Consider the following 25,324-nt stretch of genomic DNA (forward strand, 5'->3'; position numbering starts at 1 on the left):
CTCCTCCTGCCTTCAATCTTTCTCAACATCAGGGTCTTTTCTAGTGAGTCAGTTCTTTGCATCAGGTGGCCAAAGTATAACCACCAGCTTAATTTCTTTTAAAGAAAATCTTTCAAAAATTAAACATCCTTAATCTTTATCATCATCTGATAACCCAGTCCATAATCAGATTTTCCCATTTTTTCCCCCCAAAGTATCTTTCACAACTAGCTTGCTCAGACTGTAGAAAAAGTCAGACTGATAAATCGTTTAGTTTTAGAACATCACTCCCATCTTCCCTTCTTTCCCCATGGTGGAAAGACTAGGTTCTATTTTCTGGAGATGTCAAAATCTTTATAGTATCATTTCATTTGATCATCTTTTAATCCTGTTTTCCTGCCAACTGGAAGTTATATCTGAAGGGTTGATTCAGTTTAATTAACTTGATTAAGTCAGAGTGGATGTATTTCATACTGTGTCACAGAGATAAGTAGTCGAAGGCATTCTTTGTTAAGCACTATTTAACAGCTTTTTACAGTTTAGAAGGGTCATAGAGGCTGTGGGAAACACTGTATCTCCTGAATAACAGCAGTTCTTTTTTTTTTGGAAAATACAACTACCTAGGGTCTTCTGGGCATTCTTGTTAGAGATTTAAGTTAGGTTGCACTTTGGTAGCTGTATCTGGCTGAAATTTACCCTTGCTTCTGTAACACTCTCTCCTTCCCTTTACAGTACTATATCAAACTGACTGATAATCATGAATGGGCTTGAGCAACTTCATTTTGAAACTTAATTTCCTATATTCCTAAAAAATTATTATTTTTTAATTTGGGTGACTTTTGGAATATACTACATTTTACCAGTGCTATTTCATTATTTTTAAGTGGATGTGGGAATTTAATAAGTAATTTGCTTTAAAATTTTCTTTGATTAAAGTAGGATTACCCAAAGTCTACAAACGTATTCACCCATATTAAATAAAATCCTTTGATCTTTAGTTAGTGGTGGGAATGGAGTTAATGTTTTGTTTTGTATTTTTTTTATATAATTTGAAAAGGTTGCTACCCACTTTTCAGCATTATATAAGAATTTAGAATTTGCAGAAAAAATATTAAGAATATAAAAATGTATATACTTGGTCTGACTGTACATAGGAATATAAATTAAGAACTAATGTGACTCAGCATCTGAACTTATTGTTCCATGTAATTTTTATGGAATTTTCTGCAGCTTTTTATCTTAAAGTTTAATTTTCTTCTTAATTTTCAGACAAGTTTATTATTATACCTTTACATTCTCTGATGCCTACAGTTAACCAGACACAGGTATGTTGTTAAATTTATCTCTCAAACTGAGACAAGCTTTAAGGACTGCTTATTGTATGTTTTGTTTTCTTTTATTTTTGAAGGCACATTTTAAAATAGTAATCCATACAAAAAATACTTCTTTGAGAACCTTTGCAAATGAGTCTTCAGGAAATGACTCTACAAAAATTTGCATAAAAGAGGGTAATCTACGAATCACATTAGTTGCATCAGCATTAGGGGAACATTTAAAGGTTGCTTTTATCAATAGCTTGTTTGGGTTTCCTGAATAAAATAAAAAGATATGTGAAAACCAATAAAAATAATTCAACCTAGGAGTGAATAATCTATGACATACACAGTTTGATACTGAGATTTTTATTTAATAGAATTAGTACATTTGTAGGCATGAGATTTCAGTGATGTATTATTAATTATGGTTTTGGATGTTTTGACTTTGTCAGATTGAGGGATCTCTCTAGTTAGAATGAACAGTGCATTCCCAAAGGAAAGGTCATTTTCTACTGTGTTTACAGGCCCTGGTAGAATGAGATGGATCCATTTTTCCACTCTTTGTAAGAAATAATATAGATATTTTTAATTGAGAGCTTTTTACTATCTCTGCTGGTATGATAGTTCTGAGTAAGGCTCAGCTTGCTGGAGTAGGTACAGTGTGCATGTCTGAGGGAAGAGAAGAGGAAAGACAGAGCTCTTGATCCCACAGACTGAACAGAAAAGTATCTGGTGTGGAAGTACTTCCATTGCTCATGCCCGAACTGTAAAATATTGAGGTTAAAATTTACTAGAGAATATGTGACTAGACTGGCAAACATCATTTTCTCTTATTGCCATTTTTATAAATGAGACAAGTTTATGCTGGTTTCTTTTTTTTTTGCTTTTCAACCAAGTGGTGTTTACCATCATGGCGTAGGGTTTATTATGTGAAGGGGATTTTTTTAAAGTCCGTTTCAGTCTCAGTAGCTGGTATACGGAGAAGGCAGTGGCACCCCACTCCAGTGCTCCTGCCTGGAAAATCCCAGGGACGGAGGAGCCTGGTGGGCCACAGTCCATGGGGTCGCTAAAAGTCGGACATGACTGAGCGACTTCACTTTCTCTTTTCACTTTATGCACTGGAGAAGGAAATGGCAACCCCCTCCAGTGTTCTTGCCTGGAGAATCCCAGGGACGGGGGAGCCTGGTGGGCTGCTGTCTGTGGGGTCGCACAGAGCCGGACACGACTGAAGCGACTTAGCAGCAGCAGCAGCTGGTGTACCGTGGTGTAGCTGGCTGGCGTCCATTCTGGTGACCGGGCATGTGCCTTGCTGGTTGCTGTCAGCTGTGTGTCTGTCGTGCTCAGTTAATCAGTCCTGACCGACTCTTTGCCACCCCGTGGACTGTAGTCCGCCAGGTTCCTCTGTCCATGGGATTTTCCAGACAAGAACACTGGAGTGGGTTGTCATTTTCTACTCCAGGGGAATCCTCCCCTCCCAGGGATCAAACCCTGTATCTCTTGTGTATCCCCCATCAGCAGGTAGATTCTTTACCGCTGAGCCACCTGGGAAGCCCTGTTTTTATCTGTATAGTTTTTAAGTAATTCATAATTCTTTACACTTCTGTCCCTCTCCCTTAAAAAGTTTGACAGCACAGTAAAATGTTTGCATTCTGCAGCATTTGTTAAAAATTTCTTTAAGTTACCATATTTAAATATCAAATTAATAATTTTGTATACCACGTAAATATCTGTACATTAAAATAGTCTTTAAATTATAACCTTTGATTTGAAATCTTGTTTGTGATAGGGTTTTGATATCTATGGGAGATTTGGTTTACCAAAAGGGAATTTTGTGATAATGAAGATGATGCATAAGATATAACTATATCTATAAATAATTAGATGCATATGTCAGTGAATGAACAAAATTGCTAAAAGTGAACAGTACTTGAAGTAATTACTTTAATTGCAAGAATGGATGTATCAGAAATTCACTCTTGGGATTTTGATGTATGTATTCTTGCAGGTGTTTAAGAGAACTCCTCCTGGTGTTCGGAAAATAGTTATTGCTACCAACATTGCAGAGACTAGGTAAAAATTGTTTTTTAATTACGAACTACTAGTGATTACATTTGTTTTGAGCACCATAATAGTTAACATATCTTAGTCTTTTTTTCTACAAAATACTTTGTGATTTCTTTAAACCTATTTTAATTTAGTTGCAGTGAACATGGGTTTTTGTTTTTGTTTTTTTAAACCTATACTAATGTTTTAGCCTCCTCAGAAATAGGCTTTTAAGTGATTGTTTTAAAGCTTCCCTAAAGAAGCGTGGGGACTGAGGTCAGTACTTCTGGTTGGGAGTAGAATTGATAGAATTGATTGATTGATTGGTAATCAGTTTTATATCTATCTATCTATCTATCTATATATGCTCTTTAAAATTATTCCATTGGAGGTACTAATATACCAGTACAGTCATTGCAGCAGATGGTTCTGCAGAAGCTGGTGTTAAATCATGGCACTGGAGGGCTCACAGAGCTAGTTACAGAAGTCCTCAGGCAAGCTGTGAAGTTGGACTGAGGGCAGATAGGAATTGTGCACATGACCTGTAAAAAGGGCCCTGTGTGCTGCTGCTGAAGCCGCTGATACCGCCTGTGATGTGGTGTCTGATCCCCATTTGTCAATGTGGAAGAGTGGTGAAAATCCTGAACTACTGAAATCTAGTTGATTCAATAAAAAGTGTTTTAAGATCCCTATCCGTAGATCTGGTATAGGCTAATGTGCTTTAGATGTGTTTTTAACAATTTTTGTGTATTTGTTTCCAAACAGCATCACCATTGATGATGTAGTGTATGTAATAGATGGAGGGAAAATAAAGGAGACGCACTTTGACACACAGAACAACATAAGCACGATGTCTGCTGAGTGGGTTAGCAAAGCTAACGCCAAGCAGAGGAAAGGCCGGGCTGGAAGGTGAGCACACGCCTGCGAAGCCTTTACAACAACGCCAAAAATGTTGTGTGCCAAGTTTATTTAAGGAAGTTCCCTTTCATCTTTTTAAAAACTTACTGCAGCATGTTTGTAGATGGGGGAGTCATTTTAATCATAGTTGTTTTGGAAAAAGTATGTCAGGTTTTTTGTTTTATGATTTTTCTACCTCTAATTCCTCAGTCTGGTTAATTAAAGTTAATATTCTTTATCTTATTAACTATATTATCTGTGATTGTGTTTTTCTTTTTTTAAAAAACATATTACTAATAATGATTGCTGTTAACAATACTTGAGTGTCAGATCATCCTCTAGACACTATACACATTAACTTGCTTAATCCTTCCCACAATGCTATGAAGTAGGTTATTATCTCTATTTTGAGGGTAAAGAAACTAAGGTATGGAGAAATTAAGTCATCTCTCGAAAGTCGCACAGTGTTAGAAGTAGCAGATCCAGGAATTTGAATTTAAATAGTTTGGTTCCACAGCCTGGGCTCCTAATCACTATACTTCACAGCTGTACTGGCTTTTCACTATGAGTTAACCAAGGAAAGTACTTTTTCCCACTTATGTGATAGCATAAGAAATAGGAATACCTTTTTTTTTTGGTTGCCCATGGTCTTTTTTGTGGTGAGCAAGAGCTGCTCTTCGCTGAAGTGCATGCGCTTCTCATTGCGATGGTTTCTCTTGTTGGGGAGCACAAGCTCTAGGCTCACGGGGTTCAGGAACTGTGGCATGTCGGCTCTAGAGTGCAGTCTCAGTAGTTGTGCTCGGGCTTAGTTCTTCTGCAGCTTGTGGGATCTTCTTCGATCCAGGGATTGAACCTCTATCCTCTGCATTAGTAGGCAGATCATTATTCATTAAAACAGAGTCCAAAACCTCTGTTTTAATGATCGGAGAAAAGATTTGCCTGTAACACAAATAATTGCGCTTATTACTTGTTTTAATGCATACTTCAGAGTATTTTACACCATAACTCATGAGTGATAGAATCATGTCTGGAGTTTGAAGAGTTTTTATTTTACCTCTTACATGTAGAATAAAAAGATTTCCCTTAATTTTTAGATTGTGGCTTAAGTAAGGAAAGAAGAGTTGAAAAAAAATTTGACAGACCATTTATCAGCATTTTAATAAGTTTATACTATATATTTAAAGCTGTGACTCACTTGTTATAATGTTTGCAGATTATTCCAGTATAATTTACATCAGGTAGTTTATTGGGTTGTGCAGTTGGTGCTCTTGAGTCATACTCCTGACTTAGTCCAAGAAGTGTACCTTCTACTCTATTAAGAGGGGATAATTTGATTGGGAGCCTAGCAAGATTAGGGTTTCCCCATGCAGACCAGTCAGTAAACGTAAAGTATTGCATTTTATAGAATTCTTCATCCCCACTAACCTGCTGAAAGTTAATTTGGAACTGCAGTGTTTTTGTTGATGCTTTGTCTTTAATTGAAATATAGCTGCTTTACAATGTTGCTTTAGTTTCTGGTGTACTGCACAATGATTCAGCTTTTCTATATATATATATAGTATTTTAATTCAAATGGAAAATAGTCCTTTGCGGACTCTGTCATAAAATTTCCTTTAGCAAAGCTAATTAAGATTGATAATTATTTTGAAGGCCAGTGCAAACTGTATTTATTATGTGGTCCTTGGTGGAGATCCTGTAGATAATGGGTCCTCTGAGCCACCAGATAAGCCAACATCTCTCTGAGAGCTCACTAGATAGCACATACCTAAGAGCTTTTAAAATAATACAGACGGGCTGGCGTAATACAGGGTTTGTTACAGAAGACGCTCACAAGGCCCAAGAGATTAACCTGTGTATATTGATTGTGTGTCTCCCAGTCTGGAATCTGTAAGAAATAGGTAACCAAATTATTGGTAGGAGGGAAGCTTGTCTTTTTTAGAACTAGGATTTAGGATTAGTGGATTTAAGCTTATTCAGAACAGATGAGGAAAAGGAATATATGAATAACAATGAAGTAACAAGTAAATTAGTTATGATGTGGCTTGTAAGAAATAAATATTGACTGCTCTCCCTGCCTTTTCTTTTCTCTGGAATTCGAAAAAGTCACTGATAATACTTACCCCCACCCCCCCCCCCCACCTTGTTGTTGGTTTTTTTTTTTTCTTTTTAAAGAGTTCAACCTGGTCATTGCTATCATCTATATAACGGTCTTAGAGCAAGCCTTCTAGATGACTATCAACTGCCAGAAATTTTAAGAACGCCTTTGGAAGAACTTTGTTTACAGATAAAGGTAAATTAAGTGGGAGAATTAAATTAAATAAGGTTCTAGTTTTCCATATGTTTTATAGAGGAAAGTAATATATTAATCTGCCAGAAAGAATTTAGACCACCATTTGTTTTTGTGTTAGTACAGTTTAACCCCTGAGCAGCCTGAGGGTTGGCTTGCCAGTTATCCCTTCTCTGCCTCAGAAAAGGACTCACCCAAGGTGGGCCACTGAAACAGCTTGGTTAGAATCGGGACTCAGACCCTAGTTCTGTTCATTCTACATGTTATGCTTGCTGATTGAACACAGACTTTCCCTGCACTTAGTTAATTTAAAGGTCTGTAAAATGAAAATGCAAGTACTATATTTATTGAAAAAAAAAATCTGCATAGACATGAACCCATGCAGTTCAAAATTGATAAACTGTAAACTGTTTTTAAGTTTCTGTCATGTGTATATTAAACAGTTTTTAATTACATACTGCTCTAGAGCCAGACTATCTGGGATTGAATCCCAAGTCCTGTGGCAAGCTAGTTCTTTTATATTAGGCAAGTTATTTAAATTAACTTCGTGAAACTCTTAGAACAGTGCCTGGCACATGGGAATTGTTCAGTAAATCTTAGGTACTGTCACTACATCTTAAGATTCCCTCATTATAAACTACTTACCCTTTTTTTTTAGCATCATATATTTGATAAAATTAGCCACCTCATTTCGATGATAATCAGTAATCAACTTGTTGAGATTTTAACCAGTTACTTTTCTCATTAATAGAGTTACTGGGTGTTGAAAGTAGTATGTTGGCCTTTAAACATTTAGAATCACAAACATAATTGTAACTTATTCTGGTAAAATAACTAACTGGGAAATTGTGTATAGGTTTGATGCTTTAGTGACACGGGGAAGAATAAACTGTGTCCATATATGACATGTTTACTTACATATTTGTCTCCCCTCAGATTTTAAGACTAGGTGGAATTGCTTACTTTCTTAGTAGGCTAATGGATCCGCCATCGAATGAAGCAGTGTTACTCTCCATAAAACACCTGATGGAACTGGTAAATTTGTTTTGTTTTTCAATAAATTCTAACTTAGAGTGTTTAAGTAAAGCAAGCTAATTACAAAATTTACCCTTGATTACTGCAAAGTAGGCCAATGAGTGTGCAGGACCTAATTGATTCACTATTTGACTGTTCAGCTTTAAGTATGAAATAAGTTATAAAATGATACTGTTGTGATTTTCTTATCATACTGGGCTCTTTCCACACAAGTTTTTTCATTGTAGGAATGACTTAAAATTACATAAAAATTTTGATATCTTTCCATTTCAATCTTTTAAAACTTTCGAATCTTTCAGTTTCCTGTTTTGATCCTCTTCACTTGTATTCTTGAAAGGAATTTGGTCGCTGTATCCTGTTCTTTCTGATTTTCATAGTTTTTTATAGCTTTGTCAGATCTAAGCAACTCAATGACAGTATGGACATCTTATAAAGGCAGCTCTTCTGTTTTTGAAGGAACGCTAGCAGGTGACTCCCAGAATAGATCCCGCTACCTATCATTGTTTTCCTTAACAGCTTTTGCCTTAGTTTATTTTATGACGGCAGTGTCTTGAGGAACAGGCTTCCTTGTCTCGGGTGCCCACTTAGTTGGTAGCCGTCCCTACACAAGGCCACGTTGAGAAGCCGCCCACGACTGGCTGTGAGTGAGTGCCCAGAGTAGAGACAGAACAGAGCTGTGCCGTCCAGCTCAGTGTCCACTAGCCACAGGTGACTATTGAAGTTTTGAATTAAATTACAAATTCAGTATCTTGGTCATACTCACACATTTTAGAAGTTGAATAGTCACATGGGGCCAGTAGTTACTGCATGAACAGTGCAGAAATGACGTTCCGTCAGTGCTGCAAGTTCTGTTGATTAGTGGTGGGTTAGAGGATGCTGCTGGGTGTATTTTACATATTTAATTTTTTTTTTTTGAGCCATCCGTGTAGATAGTTTTGAGAATTTGGTCCATATGAAAACATTGAAATAAACTTGTGAGTAATAAGTCGTTTAAATGAAAAGTATTGTAACTGATCTGACCACTTTTGTTTGAATTTGGGATTAGTGAGATTGCTGATATTTTAGGGAACAGTGTGGTTTTACTGACTTTAAAATTAAAGTCTTCCCCTCCAGATTTTTCTCTAATAGAACATAGCAATAGAGAGCTAGGTGGTGATCAGAGAATCAACTTAATTGTGGTAGAGACAAATGACCAGAGGACAGCTGGAGTCTGAAGCCAGAGTGGGGTGACTTCCTTTCTCCTGACTGAATTTAAGCACCAGTCTTTACTGAGCCATTGCAGGCAACAAAATTGTGAAAAGGCCTGGGACACCCTTTCCAACAGTAGGGTCTGAAGCCTGCATTTTGAAAAATCTTTTATTGTGCAATGCAGAAGGCCTATCCAGGATAAAAGAGCAAAACAAAAACCATCCAGCTTAATGATTTATTACACAAAGTGACCACTGTTATTTTTATTCATGTCAAGAAGTTAAGAACATCTCTGGGATACTAAAAGGCCACTGCCTACCCTCTCCCATCACTCCCTGAGTCTCATAAATAACATCTATCATAACTCTTTAATGGTAGTCTCTTGCTTTTCTTGATGATTTTACCAACCACAATACATCTCTATAAAGAGCTCGATTTAATTTGATCCTTTATAAACTTTACAGAAATCCACATAGGATGTTGGCACTTTTGGAAGAATGGGGTTCTGAATTCTTGCAGTGAACACTGTGAAATTCATGTGCATTACTGCTTTTAGCTGTAAATAGTTCATTCATTTTCATTTCTTTGTATGGCTACTGAAAGGTATTTTTGGTTGTTGTTTAATCGCTAAGTTGTGTCCGCCACTTTTGTGACCCCATGGAGTGTAGACCACCAGGCTCCTCTGTCCCTGGGTTTTCCCAGGAAGGAATACTGGAGTGGCTTGCCATTTCCCTTCTCCAGGGGACTGAACCTGCATCTCCTGCATTGGCAGGTGAATTCTTCACCACTTAGCCACCTGGGGCTTCCGGTGGCTCATATGGTAAAGAATCTGCCTTCCGTGCAGGAGACCCAGGTCTGATCCCTGGATCAGGAAGATCTCTTAGAGAAGGGAATGGCTACCCACTCCAGTGTTCCTTACTGGAGAATTCCATAGAGGAGCCTGACGGGGCCCATGGGATTGTGTCCAGCACAACTGTGCGACTAACACTCACACTTTACCTGGGAAGCCCGAAAGGCATTTTGCTTATTTCCAACTTGAAGCAATTACATACGCTGGTAATGAAATTGTGTAGTCTCATTTGTAAATTTTTGGTGCCAGTTTTTCTGTTATGTCATAGGAGGTCATTATATATACTTTTTGTGTTCTGTTGATCTGAGCCTTTTGTCAGTTGTGTATTGCATATGTCTGTATTTTTACCTTATCACTTTTTACTAGTGTTTTGATGAATAAATTCCTAATTTTAATGTGAAATATATATCAGTTTTTTCTTTATTGTTACCGCTTTATGAGTCTTTATCTACCTTGGAGTCATGGTGATAATACTGTTTTCAGTTTTTCTTCTTCAGACTTAGAAATAGAATCCATGTGCAATTGATGTGTGTGTGTGTGTAGGTGAGATAAGAATCAGTTTTTAGATATGTGGAACAGTTGACTGAAACTGTTAGAAAAAAGTTTATCCTTTTTCTTCTCTTTGTTCTGCACTGTTGTCATCAATCAAATGTCTATGGGTTTGTCTATTTGTAGGCTCTGCTTTATTCTGTTGATATGTATTTTTCTTGAGCTGGTATCACACTGTCTTAATTACAATATTGAGTCTTAACCAAGCAAGAACATGCTCTTTCCCATTGATTTAGTTATTTAATCTCTTGGTATTTCAGCATTTTCTGTGTATCATACAGATTGATGTCTTGACTAGTGGTATTTTTGGATTCTATTCGAACTTCAAAAATTTTGCATTTTCTTGTGTGTCTGCTATACAGAAATCAAGTTGGTTTTGAGTGTTGACCTTGTTTTCATTAATGCTGTGAAACCCACTTATTCTGATAACTGTATCTAGATTTTTTTTGCATACAATCACATCTGTAAATAATTAAAATTTTATTTCCAGCTGTCATCCAGGATCCTTGGTACAATATTGTGCAGAAGTGATATGATAGTATGCATTCTTATGTTCTTATTCTCAAAGGAAAAGCTATCAATAATTTCATTGATCATGTTCTTTGAAGATTTTTTTGTAGAAACTCAAGGAAGTTTCTATTCTTAGTTTATTCGATTTTTATTATGCATGGATAATTTTATTATGTATGTTTTTATCAAAAAGCTTTATTTCCTCTAATGAGATTATCCAGTTATGCTGCTTTTTATGTTTAATTTGTAATGTATTGAATTACATCAGTTTTTCAAATATTAAACCAACTCTCATTCCTGAAAGAAACCTAACTTGCTGTGATTCAGTTTGCCATTGTTTTAAGTTTCTCATGTATAAGGTAATTTAGTTTCCCTTCCTCCAGACGTCCCTGTCAAGCAGGTACCAAGATTATGCTAAACTCAGAGAACAGGCTTAAAAGTTGTTTTTCCTACTCTCTGAAAGAGTTTTTGTAAGATGAAGGCAATTTCTCTCATAACTTTTAGTAGATCTCAATATTGGCTATGTTCCCTGTGTTGTACGGTACACAGTCCATTAGTTTGTGCCTCTAGTTCCCCTGCCCCTGTAACAGACTACCAGTGGGTTGGAGGAGCAATATGAGTTTTATCTTTTGCTATTTTTGTTGTTGTTCAGATTTTGTCATTTTGAATGTGTACTGGACATTGTGTTTACAGAGATCTTTGTGGATGAAAACTTGGAACTTGGGGTGATAATTTCCTGCAGAGAGGATTTATGTTGCCTCCTCTGGGAAAAGATGCTCCAGTGTTGTTCACCTCTCTAGACTTCTTTCTGTCCCCAATTACTGGACTTGTAATTTTTGTGACTCTTTTGTAAAAGAATTTTGTAATTCTTTTGTCAGTGTCTTTAGGCAGCTTTTCTTTATCTTATTGAATCCTGGCTAATACGTTATTTCTCATTTTTCTTCTAACATTTATAGTAAAGCTGAATTGTGAGTTAATTTTATTTTTGTTTAAATCAGTTTCTAACCTTTGCTGACCTCAAAACTAATATTTTAATGATGAGAACTAAAGCTGAACAGTATAAGGGCATTTGGACATGAGTGGACTGTTACTTTTTTTTTTAAGCAAACTAAAATATGATGCTTTACAATGTCTGTTTTAAACATAAACTCTTACTTCACAGAATGCTTTGGATAAACAAGAAGAATTGACACCTCTTGGAGTTCACTTGGCACGATTACCAGTTGAGCCACACATTGGGAAAATGATTCTTTTTGGAGCTCTGTTCTGTTGCTTAGACCCAGTACTCACCATTGCTGCTAGTCTCAGCTTCAAAGATCCCTTTGTGATTCCACTGGTAAGAAGTATACAAATAAAAAGCTAGGTTTTTCTTTTTTTTAACACAGGGTAGTTATTTGCTTAGATACACTTTTTATTAGAATGTCATTCTCCTTTGTATACCTTCAGAGAAATTTAAGCTGCCTTCATCTGTTTTAAGGGAAAAGAAAAAGTCGCAGATGCAAGAAGAAAGGAATTGGCAAAGGATACTAAAAGTGACCACCTGACTGTCGTGAATGCATTTAAGGTAAAATGGACATGTTTTAAATTTAAATTTTTAAATATGTGTTATAGTTAACAGGAATAAGTTAAATTAGTGAGTGAAAATGTTTAAAATTAGGTGAATATTTGAAAAAAAATTATACACTTTCCAATTTTGTGATAGCGCATTATTACATTTACCCTTTTGGAAGAAAGTCTGTTCTTTGTGTTTTGATAACAGAACAAGTGAACAACTTATTTTAAAGCATTATTTGCTATTACTCATTACCATATTTGTCTTATTCACGTTTATGATAGGAGGTTCTTTCCTGTTCATTAATAAACTATACCTGTATTCAGATTTAACATTTTGATAGAGGATCATAATCATGTGTACTCTTCAAGAAAGAGAGACATTTTCTCTTACAGCCAGGCTTATCTGAGAATAAACATGCCTCATCCATCTTTGCGACATTTAAGTGTAATTTGGGGTATGGAGACAACATCTTTTTATTGTAGTTCTAGACTCAGTTTCCTGTTATGGGATTGTTGATATATTTTTTTTGTTGTTCCTTTGAGCTAATTCAGTATTTTTCCCCCCTCTTCCTTGCTTTTCTAACTTAAAGCAAAACATATTTGTGAAGGTGAAAATATATAATAGCATTGAAATTTGTCTAACAGGTTGTTCTTTTTGATTAGTACATCATGTGCAGAATGGTGCTGTTTTATGTAAAATGAACAGTACATTACTTTATAACTTGCTCTTATTTGTGTAAAGAAAGGTCTGTAAATTCAGTTTTGGTTACCTATTAATGACTAGGATCATGGGGAGTTCATGTTTTTGTAGTTTGTTATTTTTTAAATTATTTGGGTTTTTTTACAGAGAAAATTAAAAATCAGAAGGTAAGCATTGTTACTAAAATAAAGACAAACTAGTAAGTAATCTTTGCTTTGGGGAATAAAATTAATACTTTATTTCTTTGCCCCCTAGGGATGGGAAAAAGCTAAACAACGTGGTTTCAGATACGAAAAAGACTATTGCTGGGAATATTTTCTATCTTCAAACACATTGCAGGTAATGATGAGTGTTTTGAAGTAATTCTCATATATGTTAGATTAGGGGATATATGTATCCATTCTGTATGGTCAGATCTATACCAAAAAGTTAATTGTGAGTTTGTCTTGTGAAGTTGAATCATACAGAATCATAGAAAAGACTTTATTAAATCAACTGCAGTAGCACAAGAAAAAGATGTACAACATAATAAAATAATGGCTAAGAGAAGAAACAAGCCCAGAGTTTGGCAGGAAAACTCAGAAGCTCGTTTACTCTTTCTGCACCCATCCTTTAGTTGCCATTTTGAGGATTTGTTCTAAAATTTTCACTGATACTCCTAAAATCTGTTTTAAACTCAAATAGGGCAAGTATCTCTTTTTAAACTTTAGACAGGTATTTTTATCCTGAACTGACTTAGTATAGTGAGAAAACACTATTGGAGACATTTGTGAAGCAGAAGAAAGTAAACAGGTAAGGCAACTGCAACATCAGGCACTGCACTGAACCAGAGAAGTGATCTCAAGCCAGCAGGCGTAGGAATATCCACACCTTTTAGGCTGTGTGGCATGAACTCTGGTAATGGACAATTAGCAGATCTACAAGGGGGTAAAGAATCCAGAACCCAGCATATTTAATTAAATGTGCCCAAACATTAACAGAATTAAAAGAAGGGTAATGACAAATTGTGAAAGATTCTATAGCCAATGGATAAAAGAAGGGAACCTGGCATATCTCAGCAGAAAATACAATTGTTTCATAGTTAGAAACAGTTGAAGAATGCAGTTTCAATAAAAGAAAAGAAGATAAACCAGTAAAAGGAATGAAAAGATTGCTGAGCCAAGAAGACAAATTGAAGGCCATAGTATCATAAGGAACAAAATGGGCAACCTTTTAAAACAAAATATTATCTAAAAGGAAGGCTTGAGATAACCACAGCCTGTAGATGCAGCCATGAAAGAAAAAAATAAAGCAACAAGTAAAAAACTCAGACAGGAGGACAGCATTGATCTATCATGAAGGTAACAGGTGTCTCTTCATAGAAAATCCAGGAGTGATTGAATATGTATTCAGAGATATAGGTAAGAACATGTCCCTTGAGTAGAAAAACAATGAAGTGAACTAGAGTATGAAAAGATAGCTAAATCCAGTGTTATTTGAGAATACTATATCCTGTCAAGATGTTAATTCAAATATAAAGAAAAATGACAGGCATTCAAGAAAGCACTTGAAATAGACACTCATGAGCTGACCTTGAAAAACTTACTGAGAGTAAAATGCTGCGTATTAAGAGGTGAATCAAAAAGAATTTAGGAATGGAGAATACATGCTGAGTATACATTGAAATTATTTAAAAATGGGAAAATGCAAAATGGTATTGAGAATTATGGATATAGAAAAATAAAAAACAGTATTGTCCTGAACAGTATAAAATAATGGTGAGAGAAATCAGGAGGTGGCCTGGAGATTCACTTGTAAGAGAAATTAGGTAGGAAAACTAAAGTCACACAATTCGTAGAAAGGATATACATTTAAAAATGACTTGGGACTTCCCTGGCAGTCCATTGGTTAAGACTCTGAGCTCCCAATGCAGGGGATCCAGGTTCAATCCTTGGTCAGGGAACTAGACCCCACATACCACAACAGCAAGATCCTGCATACCATGACTAAGACCTGGCGCAGCCAAATAAATAAGTGATTTTTTTTTTAATAACTGTATTTCATAATCTATTTTAAGCTCACAGACTTCTTTATTAAATATCTCTTATGATTATAAAAATGTTACATTCATCTAATTCAGTTTTATTTCTGTTTAATTGCCTTAAATTGAACTAAGGGTAAATGCTTTTATTAAAACAGCTTCTGTACTGTTATCGCAGTTAAGATGGCATTTTTGTCCAATTCTGATGAGTATCTGCAATATTGTTGACTTAATGATATTTCTGATGGTATTGAGATTAGGGAAGTCTTTTGTACTTTGCTATATTATTTGAATGCTTTTTATAACAAATCATATGTTATTTTACTCATGGTCATTTTCTTAAAAACAGGAAACAGGCCTTAAACTTTTGAACCAGGATGTAATGGTAGTTCTCAGTAATACATATGTGAATGTTATTTTACTGTATGCTTTTCTGTATTCCCCCCCCCCCCCCCCAATATGGGATGGAGAGCCATTTTGGAAATTAGTCTTTTTGCTGAATAAAAGAATTCTTAAACATCAGTTGTTACTCCCTATAGCAGGCATGTATAGAAGATCGGACAATAAATATTTTCAACTTAATATACACATGATTTCCGTGGCAGCTGCTCATCTTTGCCATTGTAATGCAAAAGCAGCCAAAGATAATACGTAGACAAATGGGTGTGGTTTCGTTTCAATAAAACCTTGTTGACATAAACAGATTTTTATAAATTTGTAGTTAACTATCCCCTGCTGCAAAACATCACATTTTTGCAAGAGTATTTTGTAAAGCAGGCAAAGCGCACCATGAAATTTGTTTATGAGTGCACACTTTATAACCCCTGTAGATCTGTGTGAAAGGTATTCTAGTTCTGTTTGTTACTATTGCTCCCTAGATGCTGCATAGCATGAAAGGGCAGTTTGCTGAGCATCTTCTTGGAGCTGGATTTGTAAGCAGTAGAAATCCTCAAGATCCAGAGTCTAATATAAATTCAGGTACAGCAGGAAATACAGTGTAAATAACTTGCTGCTGTTGTCAGTTGTATCAGTAGTTTACTTTTTTTTTTCTCTACCTTCTCACCCCGAATAGATAATGAGAAGATAATTAAAGCTGTCATCTGTGCTGGTTTATATCCCAAAGTTGCTAAAATCCGACTAAATTTGGGTAAAAAAAGAAAAATGTAAGCATTGAAGATCATTATAATTACTTACAGTTCTCTCAAACTTTTGAAACCATCTACCACAACACGGCTTGTCTTGTGCATTTGTTCTTACTTGTAATAGGACCCTGTTCTTTACTTTGGCTATTTAAGGGAAGGAAAACTGTTTTCGGTAGATACCACTGTTCCTCACTGCACATCCCGGAGTCTTTTCCTTTGTCACCCAGTATTCACAAAGAATATTAGTAATGCCAGTGTACATGTGTTTCACTGGTGGCTCAGATGGTCAAGAATCCTCCTGCAATGTGGGGAGACCTGGGTTTGATCCCTGGGTTGGGAAGATCCCTGAAGAGGGCATGGCAGCCCACTCCAGTGTTCTTGCCTGGAGAATCCCATGGACAGAGGAGCCTGGTGGGTACAGTCCATGGGGTCACAGAGTCAGGCACAACTGAACTACTAAGCGCATAAACATGAGGATAGTAAGCCAGATGTTAAAAAGCAGTGTCTCGGTGGAACTTGGTTTGGAGTAGATTGTGTTTCAGGATTTTTTTTTTTTTCCTCTCTCATGAAACAGATAATCTTGTACTTTAGCTCTTCGGATGAAATTGTGAGGGTTTTACCTATTTTGAGAAATAAAGTATAGCTTTAAATATAGGTCCAAAGAGAGTCAGCCTCAGTAGTAATTGGAGACAACAATAAGGCATATTTTTGCCCAGTAAGCTCACTCATTCTGGTGAAGAAAAAAGAGAAACTGAAAGTCACCTATGGCTTGCAGTATGTGAGTTGATGTCAGACTTTTGGAAGACACTTGAATATTAGGTATCAGCAGTCATTAAAATAGTCACTGGCCCAGTGGTTTAATATGTTCTAAGAAAGTCATTCCAAATGTTTTTTGCAAAGTATATTGTAAGCAATATAGATGTCTAGTAGCAGTGGGAAAATTATGGTTTTATAAGACCATATTGTATGGCATTTCTGTTAGGTGTAAAAAAAATCATTGTATATTGGCATAAAATATTTGAACTAATGTTAGGTGAAAGAGTTGGTTGTTCTATACACATGAAAAAATATAGACCTCAAAGATAGCCTCAAGTGCAGTCGTTGTTCTAGTGCAGTGGTTCTCAGCATGGGTAATCTTCCCTTCCCAGGGATATTTGACAGTTTCTGCAGACGTTGTGGTTTTGTAACTGGAGACGTATGTGTTACTGGCATCTAGTGCATGGAGGCCAGGGGTGCTGTTAAGCGTTCCACAATGCACAAGTCCCCCATAACAAGGAATTCAGTAGTCAAGAATGCAGATGTTGAGAAATCTATAATGTTGTACCTGAGAATAGGGTAACATGAATGTTGATCTTTGTGATTGGATTATTTACATTTTAAGTGATCTGAGTATTTTTTGACTTCAGTACTTTTTCAAATTCTTCTTCATATATATCCCTAAAATGTACAGGTAGCTTAACATGTTACAGGTAGCTTAAATATTTGAAATACATTTTGTATATCCCTCTGCCATCCTGGGAAGACTTTATGAAGAAAATGTATCAATAGCTCTCTTTGGATTGATGCTTTGTTTTATAAAACGTGCAGGGGTCAGCATATCTTGGCATACTGGCTGAAAAACATCTTTGTAAATTTTTGTTGAAACACAGCCACGCCTATTCTCCGCCTGCTTACTAGCTACATTAGCAGAGTTGAGTAGTTGTGACAGAATGCTCCCAAAGCCTAAAATACTTTGTCACTGGTCCCATATAGAAAAAGTTTGCCAAATCCTGCTGCTCTAGTGATGTAGGGTTACAGGATGACATTGGCTAAATTGACTGTGTGGTGAGGAAATCGATTTTATTCTAAATAATGGTTCATGACTATGATTGATGATTTTATGGATCCCTAAAACCATTAAAAAGATACCCTCAAAAACAGAGGAAAGATTAATGGATTATCCCTTTATAATATAATTACCAATGGCTATATAAAAATACTATCTCATATCTCCCTGTTGAATAATATTAACTAAAGACTCCTACAAATTGAGGTGAAATCCTTAACTGTCAAAGGAAAGACCCCCTAAGAATGGAGAGACTGTACTGGAGCTGTGTATGTTTATTCCAAATATTCCTGTTTTGAAATGGGGCTGGAGGGTTCAGTGAATGTGAGGCCATTTAAAACATATTTTAAAATAGGTTTTTAAAAATCAGAACTATGTTTTAAACAGAATTCTCCGGTTTTTAATTTTACTTGTCTGGGTATGTAACCTGTGGATTTTTTTTTTAATTGATCATTTCATTTATTCTGTAAATGGAGGGCGGTTTAACAGTATCATGGTTTCTCAGTATCATGATTTACAGTAAAATGTACAGACTATTCTGTTGGTCTGATTCACTTAGAATTCTCTCAGGTATTTATTTCATTCTTTGTCTTTTAATGGTGTATATATTAACATAATTAGGGAATATTTTGTCACTTTTCTAATATGTTGAGTAATTATACCTATAAGAGGATTTGTTTTATGATTTAGAGTGTTCATATTTATCTGATACTTTTCCATGTCTTATTAAAATAAAAATTCTCTTTCCTTAAATATAAGTTTGGAAATATATAATGCAGAAATAAGCTAAACTCATCTGTGGAGTTTCTTTTGAATCTGGGATGGTTTGAAGTCTCCAGAGTGTTGTGTTTTTTTTTTTTAAACTACATTTTAACTTTTTTTAAAGGGTGAAAGTTTACACAAAAACTGATGGAGTAGTTGCTATTCATCCTAAATCTGTTAATGTGGAGCAAACAGAGTTTCACTACAACTGGCTTATCTATCACCTGAAGATGAGGACAAGTAGTGTAAGTGAATGTATAAAATAGCCATGGATCTGAATAACAGATCCATGTGTTTTTAAAATTGTTTAGTTTTCATAATTACAAACAAAACTTGTTTTCTTTAAAATACTTTCTTTTAATTGGAGGATAATTGCTTTACAGTGTTTGGTGGTCTCTGCCGTACATCAGCGTAAATCACCTGTAATTATGCATATATACCCCCTCTCCCCGTTCCATCCCTCTAGGGCATCACAGTGCACCGGGCTGGGCTCGCTGTTTTCTGTAGCAAGCAGCTCCCCACCAGTTAGCTGTTTTATCCTTGGCAGGGTGTATATGTCAGTGCTACTTTCTCAGTTTGTCCTGGTCGCTCTTTCCCCCACTGTGTCCACAAGTCTGTTCTCTACATCTGCATCTCCATTTCTTCTCCGTAAATAGGTGCATCAGTGCTTTTTTTTTAGATTCCGTATATATGCATTAATATATGATGTTTGTTTTTCTCTTTTTGACTTCCTTCATTCTGTGTAACAGGCTCTCAGTTCATCCACCTTACCACAGTTGACTCAAATTCATTCCTTATTATGACTAAGTCTTTTTTTTTTTTCCCATTTATTTTTATTAGTTGGAGGCTAATTACTTTACAGTATTGTAGTGGTTTTTCCGTACATTGACATGAATCAGCCATGGATTTACATGTATTCCCCATCCCGATCCCCCTCCCGCCTCCCTCCCCACCCCATCCCTCTGGGTCTTCCCAATTCACCAGCCCCGAGCACTTGTCTCATGTAGCCAACCTGAGCTGGTGATCTCTTTCACCCTTGATAATATACATGTTTCAATGCTGTTCTCTCAAAACATCCCACCCTCGCCTTCTCCCACAGAGTCCAAAAGTCTGTTCTGTATATCTGTGTCTCTTCTGTTTTGCATATAGGGTTATCGTTACTGTCTTTCTAAATTCCGTATATATGTGTTAGTATACTGTATTGGTCTTTATCTTTCTGGCTTACTTCACTCTGTATAATGGGCTCCAGTTTCATCCATCACATTAGAACTGATTCAAATGTATTCTTTTTAATGGCTGAGTAATATTCAATGGTGTATATGTACCACAGCTTTCTTATCCATTCATCTGCTGATAGGCATCTAGGTTGCTTCCATGTCCTGGCTATTATAAACAGTGCTGCGATGAACATTGGGGTGCACGTGTCTCTTTCAGATCTGGTTTCCTCAGTGTGTATGCCCAGCAGTGGGATTGCTGGGTCATATGGCAGTTCTATTTCCAGTTTTTTAAGAAATCTCCACACTGTTTTCCATAGTGGCTGTACTAGTTTGCATTCCCACCAACAGTGTAAGAGGGTTCCCTTTTCTCCACACCCTCTCCAGCATTTATTGCTTGTAGACTTTTGGATAGCAGCCATCCTGACTGGCGTGTAATGGTACCTCATTGTGGTTTTGATTTGCATTTCTCTGATAATGAGTGATGTTTAGCATCATGACTGAGTCTTATCCCATTGTATGTATGTACCACAACTTCTTTATCCACTTATCTGTGGATGGACATCTGAGTTGCTTTGTCCTAGCTGTTGTGAACAGTGCTGCAATGAACATTGGGGTGGATGTGTCTTTTTGAATTGTAGTTTTCTCAGGTTATATGCCCAGTAGTGGGATTGCTGGGTGATCTGGTAGTTTTATTCCTAAGTTTGTTAAGGAATTGCCTAAAAGAAATTTTTTTTCCAATAAGACTTACAATGTCCTCAAGCAAATAACCTGTAGTTTTAATGTCTGCAGATCTGTTTTGATCGATCTTTCTATTTTAATTAATAGGTTATTTGATTTTCATAATTTTCTTTCAGAGCCTATTTTTCAAGAAATACTGACATTTTATGGTATATAGGAGTTCACAGTGTATGAAGAATTTTATTGCCTTGTCAATATAACTTATAAATACTGGTCAGAATATTAAGTGGGAATTTTGTTAATATATAAATAAAAAGAGCTTCAGCTACATTATTGTTTTGGTTTTATCACTTAGAAAAATACTTTGTTTCCAGAATAGTTTTATTGGTTGAATCGAAACAAAAATATAAAACTCCTTTGTAGTCTGAAGTAATGAAAAATGACTTGTTTAAAATTATATTTTTTTTAATTAGTCTGTAATTACACTGACAGGATAATAATAATACCTGTTTTAGAAGAAAAACACTAATTGATACTAGTGATTTTACTGCATTAATGTGACAATAATCCTTTCCAACTACTTAACTATATTAACTTGCCTTAATTTTCTTTATAGATATACTTGTATGACTGCACAGAAGTTTCCCCATACTGTCTCTTGTTCTTTGGAGGTGATATATCCATCCAGAAAGATAATGATCAGGAAACCATTGCTGTAGATGAGTGGATAATCTTTCAGTCTCCAGCAAGAATTGCCCATCTTGTTAAGGTGACTGATTTGACATGATTGTCTTTGATTCTGCATGCAAGTTTGTATATAGTGTTGTGTTTTTATCTAAGTGTTGTACATGTTACATTAAATATTTCTTGCTTTATTTCAACAGACGAAATTGTGTTGAGAATGCAATTTATAGTTTTTCTGAATTGGTTTTTGAGATAGTTACAGAGCAACCATTCTGAATGGCTAATAGCTTATGAAATTTCTTGTACCAGATCAAGTCACTTTTATTTAATACACTGATAGTACACCTGCCTTTGTTGAACATGTATCCTTTTTCCAACTTCAGGAATTAAGAAAGGAACTAGATATCCTTCTGCAAGAGAAGATTGAAAGTCCCCATCCCGTAGACTGGAAGGACACTACATCGCGAGACTGTGCTGTGCTCTCGGCCATTATAGACTTGATCAAAACACAGGAGCGAGCAACTCCCAGGAGCCTGCCGCCACGCCTCCAGGACGGGTACCACAGCTGACAGGCGCTCTCTGCCCGGGAAGGCTGCTTCACACCCGTCTTCCATCACGGTTTAACTCTGGGCCAGATGCCAAACCCCAGGATATGAATAATTTTAATGTGTAAGGTAGAAACCTTCAGTAGGTAGTAAAGACTTAATGTGCATGAATTAACAGTTGTCTGTAGCTACTATAAATACACCATAAAAAGCAGGAAGTTCTCTGATCATACACTCTTACTGTGGTCATGCCCACATTTTGAGAATATTCCTCTTACATACTTTGAATGTTGTGCCACTTGAGAAAGTCTTTTGTTATGAAATACTAATCTTTCTGCCCATAAAGGCCAAGTATAGAATCAGTAAAACTAGAATGATTAGCTAAAAAGCAGTGTCAAATAAGAATTTTGGCACAACCACATTTTTTCTAATGAAACTTCTGTCAGAAGTAAATTAATTTGTTGTAATAAAGTCCAGTATTTAATAAAATGTATAGTGTGTAAATCTCAGCTAGCTTTTTGGCTTGGTTTCTGCATCTCCACCTGTCCCTTGGGTTTTTTTTTTTTTTTTTTTTTAATCTTTTCAGAGTATATTTGTATCCTTTGTATATCACCCTGTGCATCTTAATGTAGCAGTAGAGAGCATGGGTCTAGAGCCTGACCACCTAAGTTCAGATTTTAGCACTGTCACTTACCCAAGATCTTAGGCAGATTACTTTGCATCTCTCTGTTCCCATTTTCTTTCTCTGTAGAATACAGGTAACAGCTGTGAGAATTACATAACTTGTTATATGTAAAGTGCATAGCCTAGTGTCGTATGTGTTGGGTAATCAGCAGATGGTAGTAGTTACTTGTCCATGAAATATTGTTTGTTAATAATGATCCATTAGGTTACACTTTTTCTCCTCATGCTCTGAGTGCTATTTTATACTCTGAGCCAGCGGTGGCTAGTCTGACCTGTACTGGGCAGCCCTGTCGGATTTAGACAAATATGTTATTTGTCAAACAGCCTTTTTGTCCTTCGCTTCCTGTTTGCTTGTCATGTGTCCCCTCCTCTGTGCGGCCTTGTTCCCAGGGAAGTTGGACTGTCTTGCCCAAGGGTGAATCATGCTTGGTCTAAGCCGATCATGCGTGGTCTTACTCTTCTTATAAGTAACTGTTCAGGCATGAATATGTGGACCTGTCGTGTCTGATGTCAGCTGAGAAGAGGTCTGCACCGGGGGCATCTGAGAAAGATCTTCCTCACTACTTCGAGGAGGGAATTCTACGCTCCTCCTCTGGACACTGTCTTGTCTGTATTTGGCACTTAGAACCAAATACAGACAAATACAAATGGTTGCTCTGTAGCCATCTCAGAATCACTAGGTTGGCTCAGCAGGCAGGTGTAAATCAGCCGAGTCCTTGATAACACTAGTGAGCTGTTGAATTATCCAGCTCTGCAACTGCCCTGCACATGGACTTACTCTGATAACAATAAGGCTTTATTGTTTTAGTTAGCCTCTTTTAGAAGTCTTTTGCATAACTTGGCAGAACGCGTGTTAACTGCAACACCTAACTATCCATCATTGTGTGTTGTTTGCTGAGGCTTCTATCTCTGTCATTCATTTTGTGATCTAACAGGTTGACCTTTATATCTGAGAAAAGATGTAAAAGTTGTAGTATTGGAAATACTGTAAAAAGACAAACCTTGGAAGAACACCCTTGGTATACCATAAAAACTACAAATTTTCTTGTGTCTTTGAAAGAAGCCAGGGGAAAAGGAGTATCATATGATGACTGTGATGATCTTAACCGCACTGCTTCAGATAGTGCCCCCATCTCTGGGAATGTACGTCAACCTATCATTTCCTCCTAGGGTCCTGAATATTTTTTTTGTGCGTTCTAAGTCCATTCTCTTGGCTAGTCTCCCAAAAGTGATTTGTCTGTCACTGAATTCTTATTCTGCGTCATATTGTGGCATGTTAGTTTTGGCCCTAAACTCAAGGTGATAATTAGGTACTATATGTTCTAAAAGAATGTTGTTTTCATGTTTGTGCTTTTTTTTTTTTTTTTTGGCTTGCTTGCTTTTACTATACAGTTTAAATTCAGTTATTTGACCAAAATTGTCTTTGCAGAAAGCAGTTAAAATAATTACTTGTTAATTAGTTCTCTGTTCACAGACCAATATTTACTCTCCACAAATGGGAAAGATGTTCCTGAAGGATTGTTTAACAGATGAGCTATTTAGAGAGGTCAAAGGACTTAATTATATGTCTTCTCTACAACTAATCAAGATGGAAATTTTAACTGACGGTGCTATTTATTTTTTTTGTTTACAGAATGGGATGTTACTTAGTGACAAATGTATTCCAGGTCTTAGCACTATCTGTTATTTGGTAGTTTTAAAGAATAAGACATTAAGAAGAAAAATCTATTTGGTTTCCATTCTGATACCAAGGATAACTCTTGGAAAAAATAACTCTGAAGCAGAAACTTATGAGGGGGAAAAAAAGGCACTGAATAACCTTTAAAAAAGAAAAAAGTCTTTGAAAAGTGAATCCATATAACACCTTCTTAATCATTAACTTGGACAAAAGCTCTAGACGCATTTATACCAATTATTGCAAGTGATTTTCTGTTATTCATTTTTAAAACAAAGTCCACCCTACAAGTTTGAATAATAAGAAAGTTGTAGGAGGAATTTATTTTATGTACTCTATTGCTCAAAGTAAATGGTAATCCTTCTTCTGCTCTTGAGCTCTGAGTTTATATATATTTAAGTAATTGTGATCATATAGTATAATCATATTTATAATATACTAATTGTTTTTACATGGCGTTTTTATTCCGATTTTAAAAATAAATATTCATTGTAGAATATTTGAAAATTCAACATATAAAATATGTTACTACTGTTACATACTTTTTTAATAAGTTTGAAGATATTATTTTATGTATAATAAAGTTACCCAAGTATAATTCTGTTAATTTTGTCAAATGTTTTCATTCGTAATTGTTACCCTGATGTAGAATATTCCTGTCACCTAAAAATGTCCTTTTTTTCCCTTGCAGTCAGTCCCCTGCTCCCACTTTCACGCACTGGCAACCATTGATCTGCTTTGGTCACTAGAAAATTCAAGTTTTGCCTTTTCTAGAATTTCAAATAAATGGAACAATATAGTCTTCTGTGTCTGGCTTCTTTCAGTTAACAAAGAATGCTTTTGAGATATTTATGTTGCTCTATGTATCAGAAGTTAGATCCTTTTTATTGTTAGCAGTGTTTAGTAGTCGTGTTTCTTACACCACAGCTGGTTTTACTTTGTTGAGGATTTACCTTTGTTTGTATCTGTGGCTGCACTGGGTCTTGGTTGCTGTTCATGGGCTCTTCTGCAGCTGCCTTGAGCAGGGCCTGCGCTGGTTGCGGAGCACAGGCTCCTCATCGCAGTGGTTTCTTGTAGCGGAGCACAGGCGCGAGGCACGCAGGCTTAAGTAGCCGCAGCTCACGGGCCCTGTGGCTCCACGGCATGTGTTTTCTTTCCGGACCAGGGACTGAACCTGCATTGGC

The 25,324-nt window shown here is 36.2% G+C and overlaps 1 protein-coding gene across 1 annotated transcript in view; it reads left to right on the forward strand.

The window, feature by feature from the left end:
- DHX36 (DEAH-box helicase 36) overlaps positions 1–22,290 on the forward strand; it is a 42,960-nt gene extending 20,670 nt beyond the window's left edge. Inside the window, exons 13-25 of the mRNA XM_065942323.1 lie at positions 1,249–1,304; positions 3,301–3,365; positions 4,104–4,247; positions 6,408–6,525; positions 7,459–7,557; positions 11,817–11,990; positions 12,132–12,218; positions 13,164–13,247; positions 15,807–15,906; positions 16,001–16,091; positions 18,782–18,902; positions 21,169–21,321; positions 21,620–22,290. Coding sequence (XP_065798395.1) covers positions 1,249–1,304; positions 3,301–3,365; positions 4,104–4,247; positions 6,408–6,525; positions 7,459–7,557; positions 11,817–11,990; positions 12,132–12,218; positions 13,164–13,247; positions 15,807–15,906; positions 16,001–16,091; positions 18,782–18,902; positions 21,169–21,321; positions 21,620–21,805 — 1,478 coding nt within the window. The 3' untranslated portion in view covers positions 21,806–22,290. The remainder of the gene's footprint in view (positions 1–1,248; positions 1,305–3,300; positions 3,366–4,103; positions 4,248–6,407; positions 6,526–7,458; positions 7,558–11,816; positions 11,991–12,131; positions 12,219–13,163; positions 13,248–15,806; positions 15,907–16,000; positions 16,092–18,781; positions 18,903–21,168; positions 21,322–21,619) is intronic.
- The last annotated feature ends 3,034 nt before the right edge of the window (positions 22,291–25,324 follow it).

The sequence above is a fragment of the Muntiacus reevesi genome, chromosome 8, assembly GCF_963930625.1.
Source record: "Muntiacus reevesi chromosome 8, mMunRee1.1, whole genome shotgun sequence".
Classification (NCBI taxonomy): domain Eukaryota; kingdom Metazoa; phylum Chordata; class Mammalia; order Artiodactyla; family Cervidae; genus Muntiacus; species Muntiacus reevesi.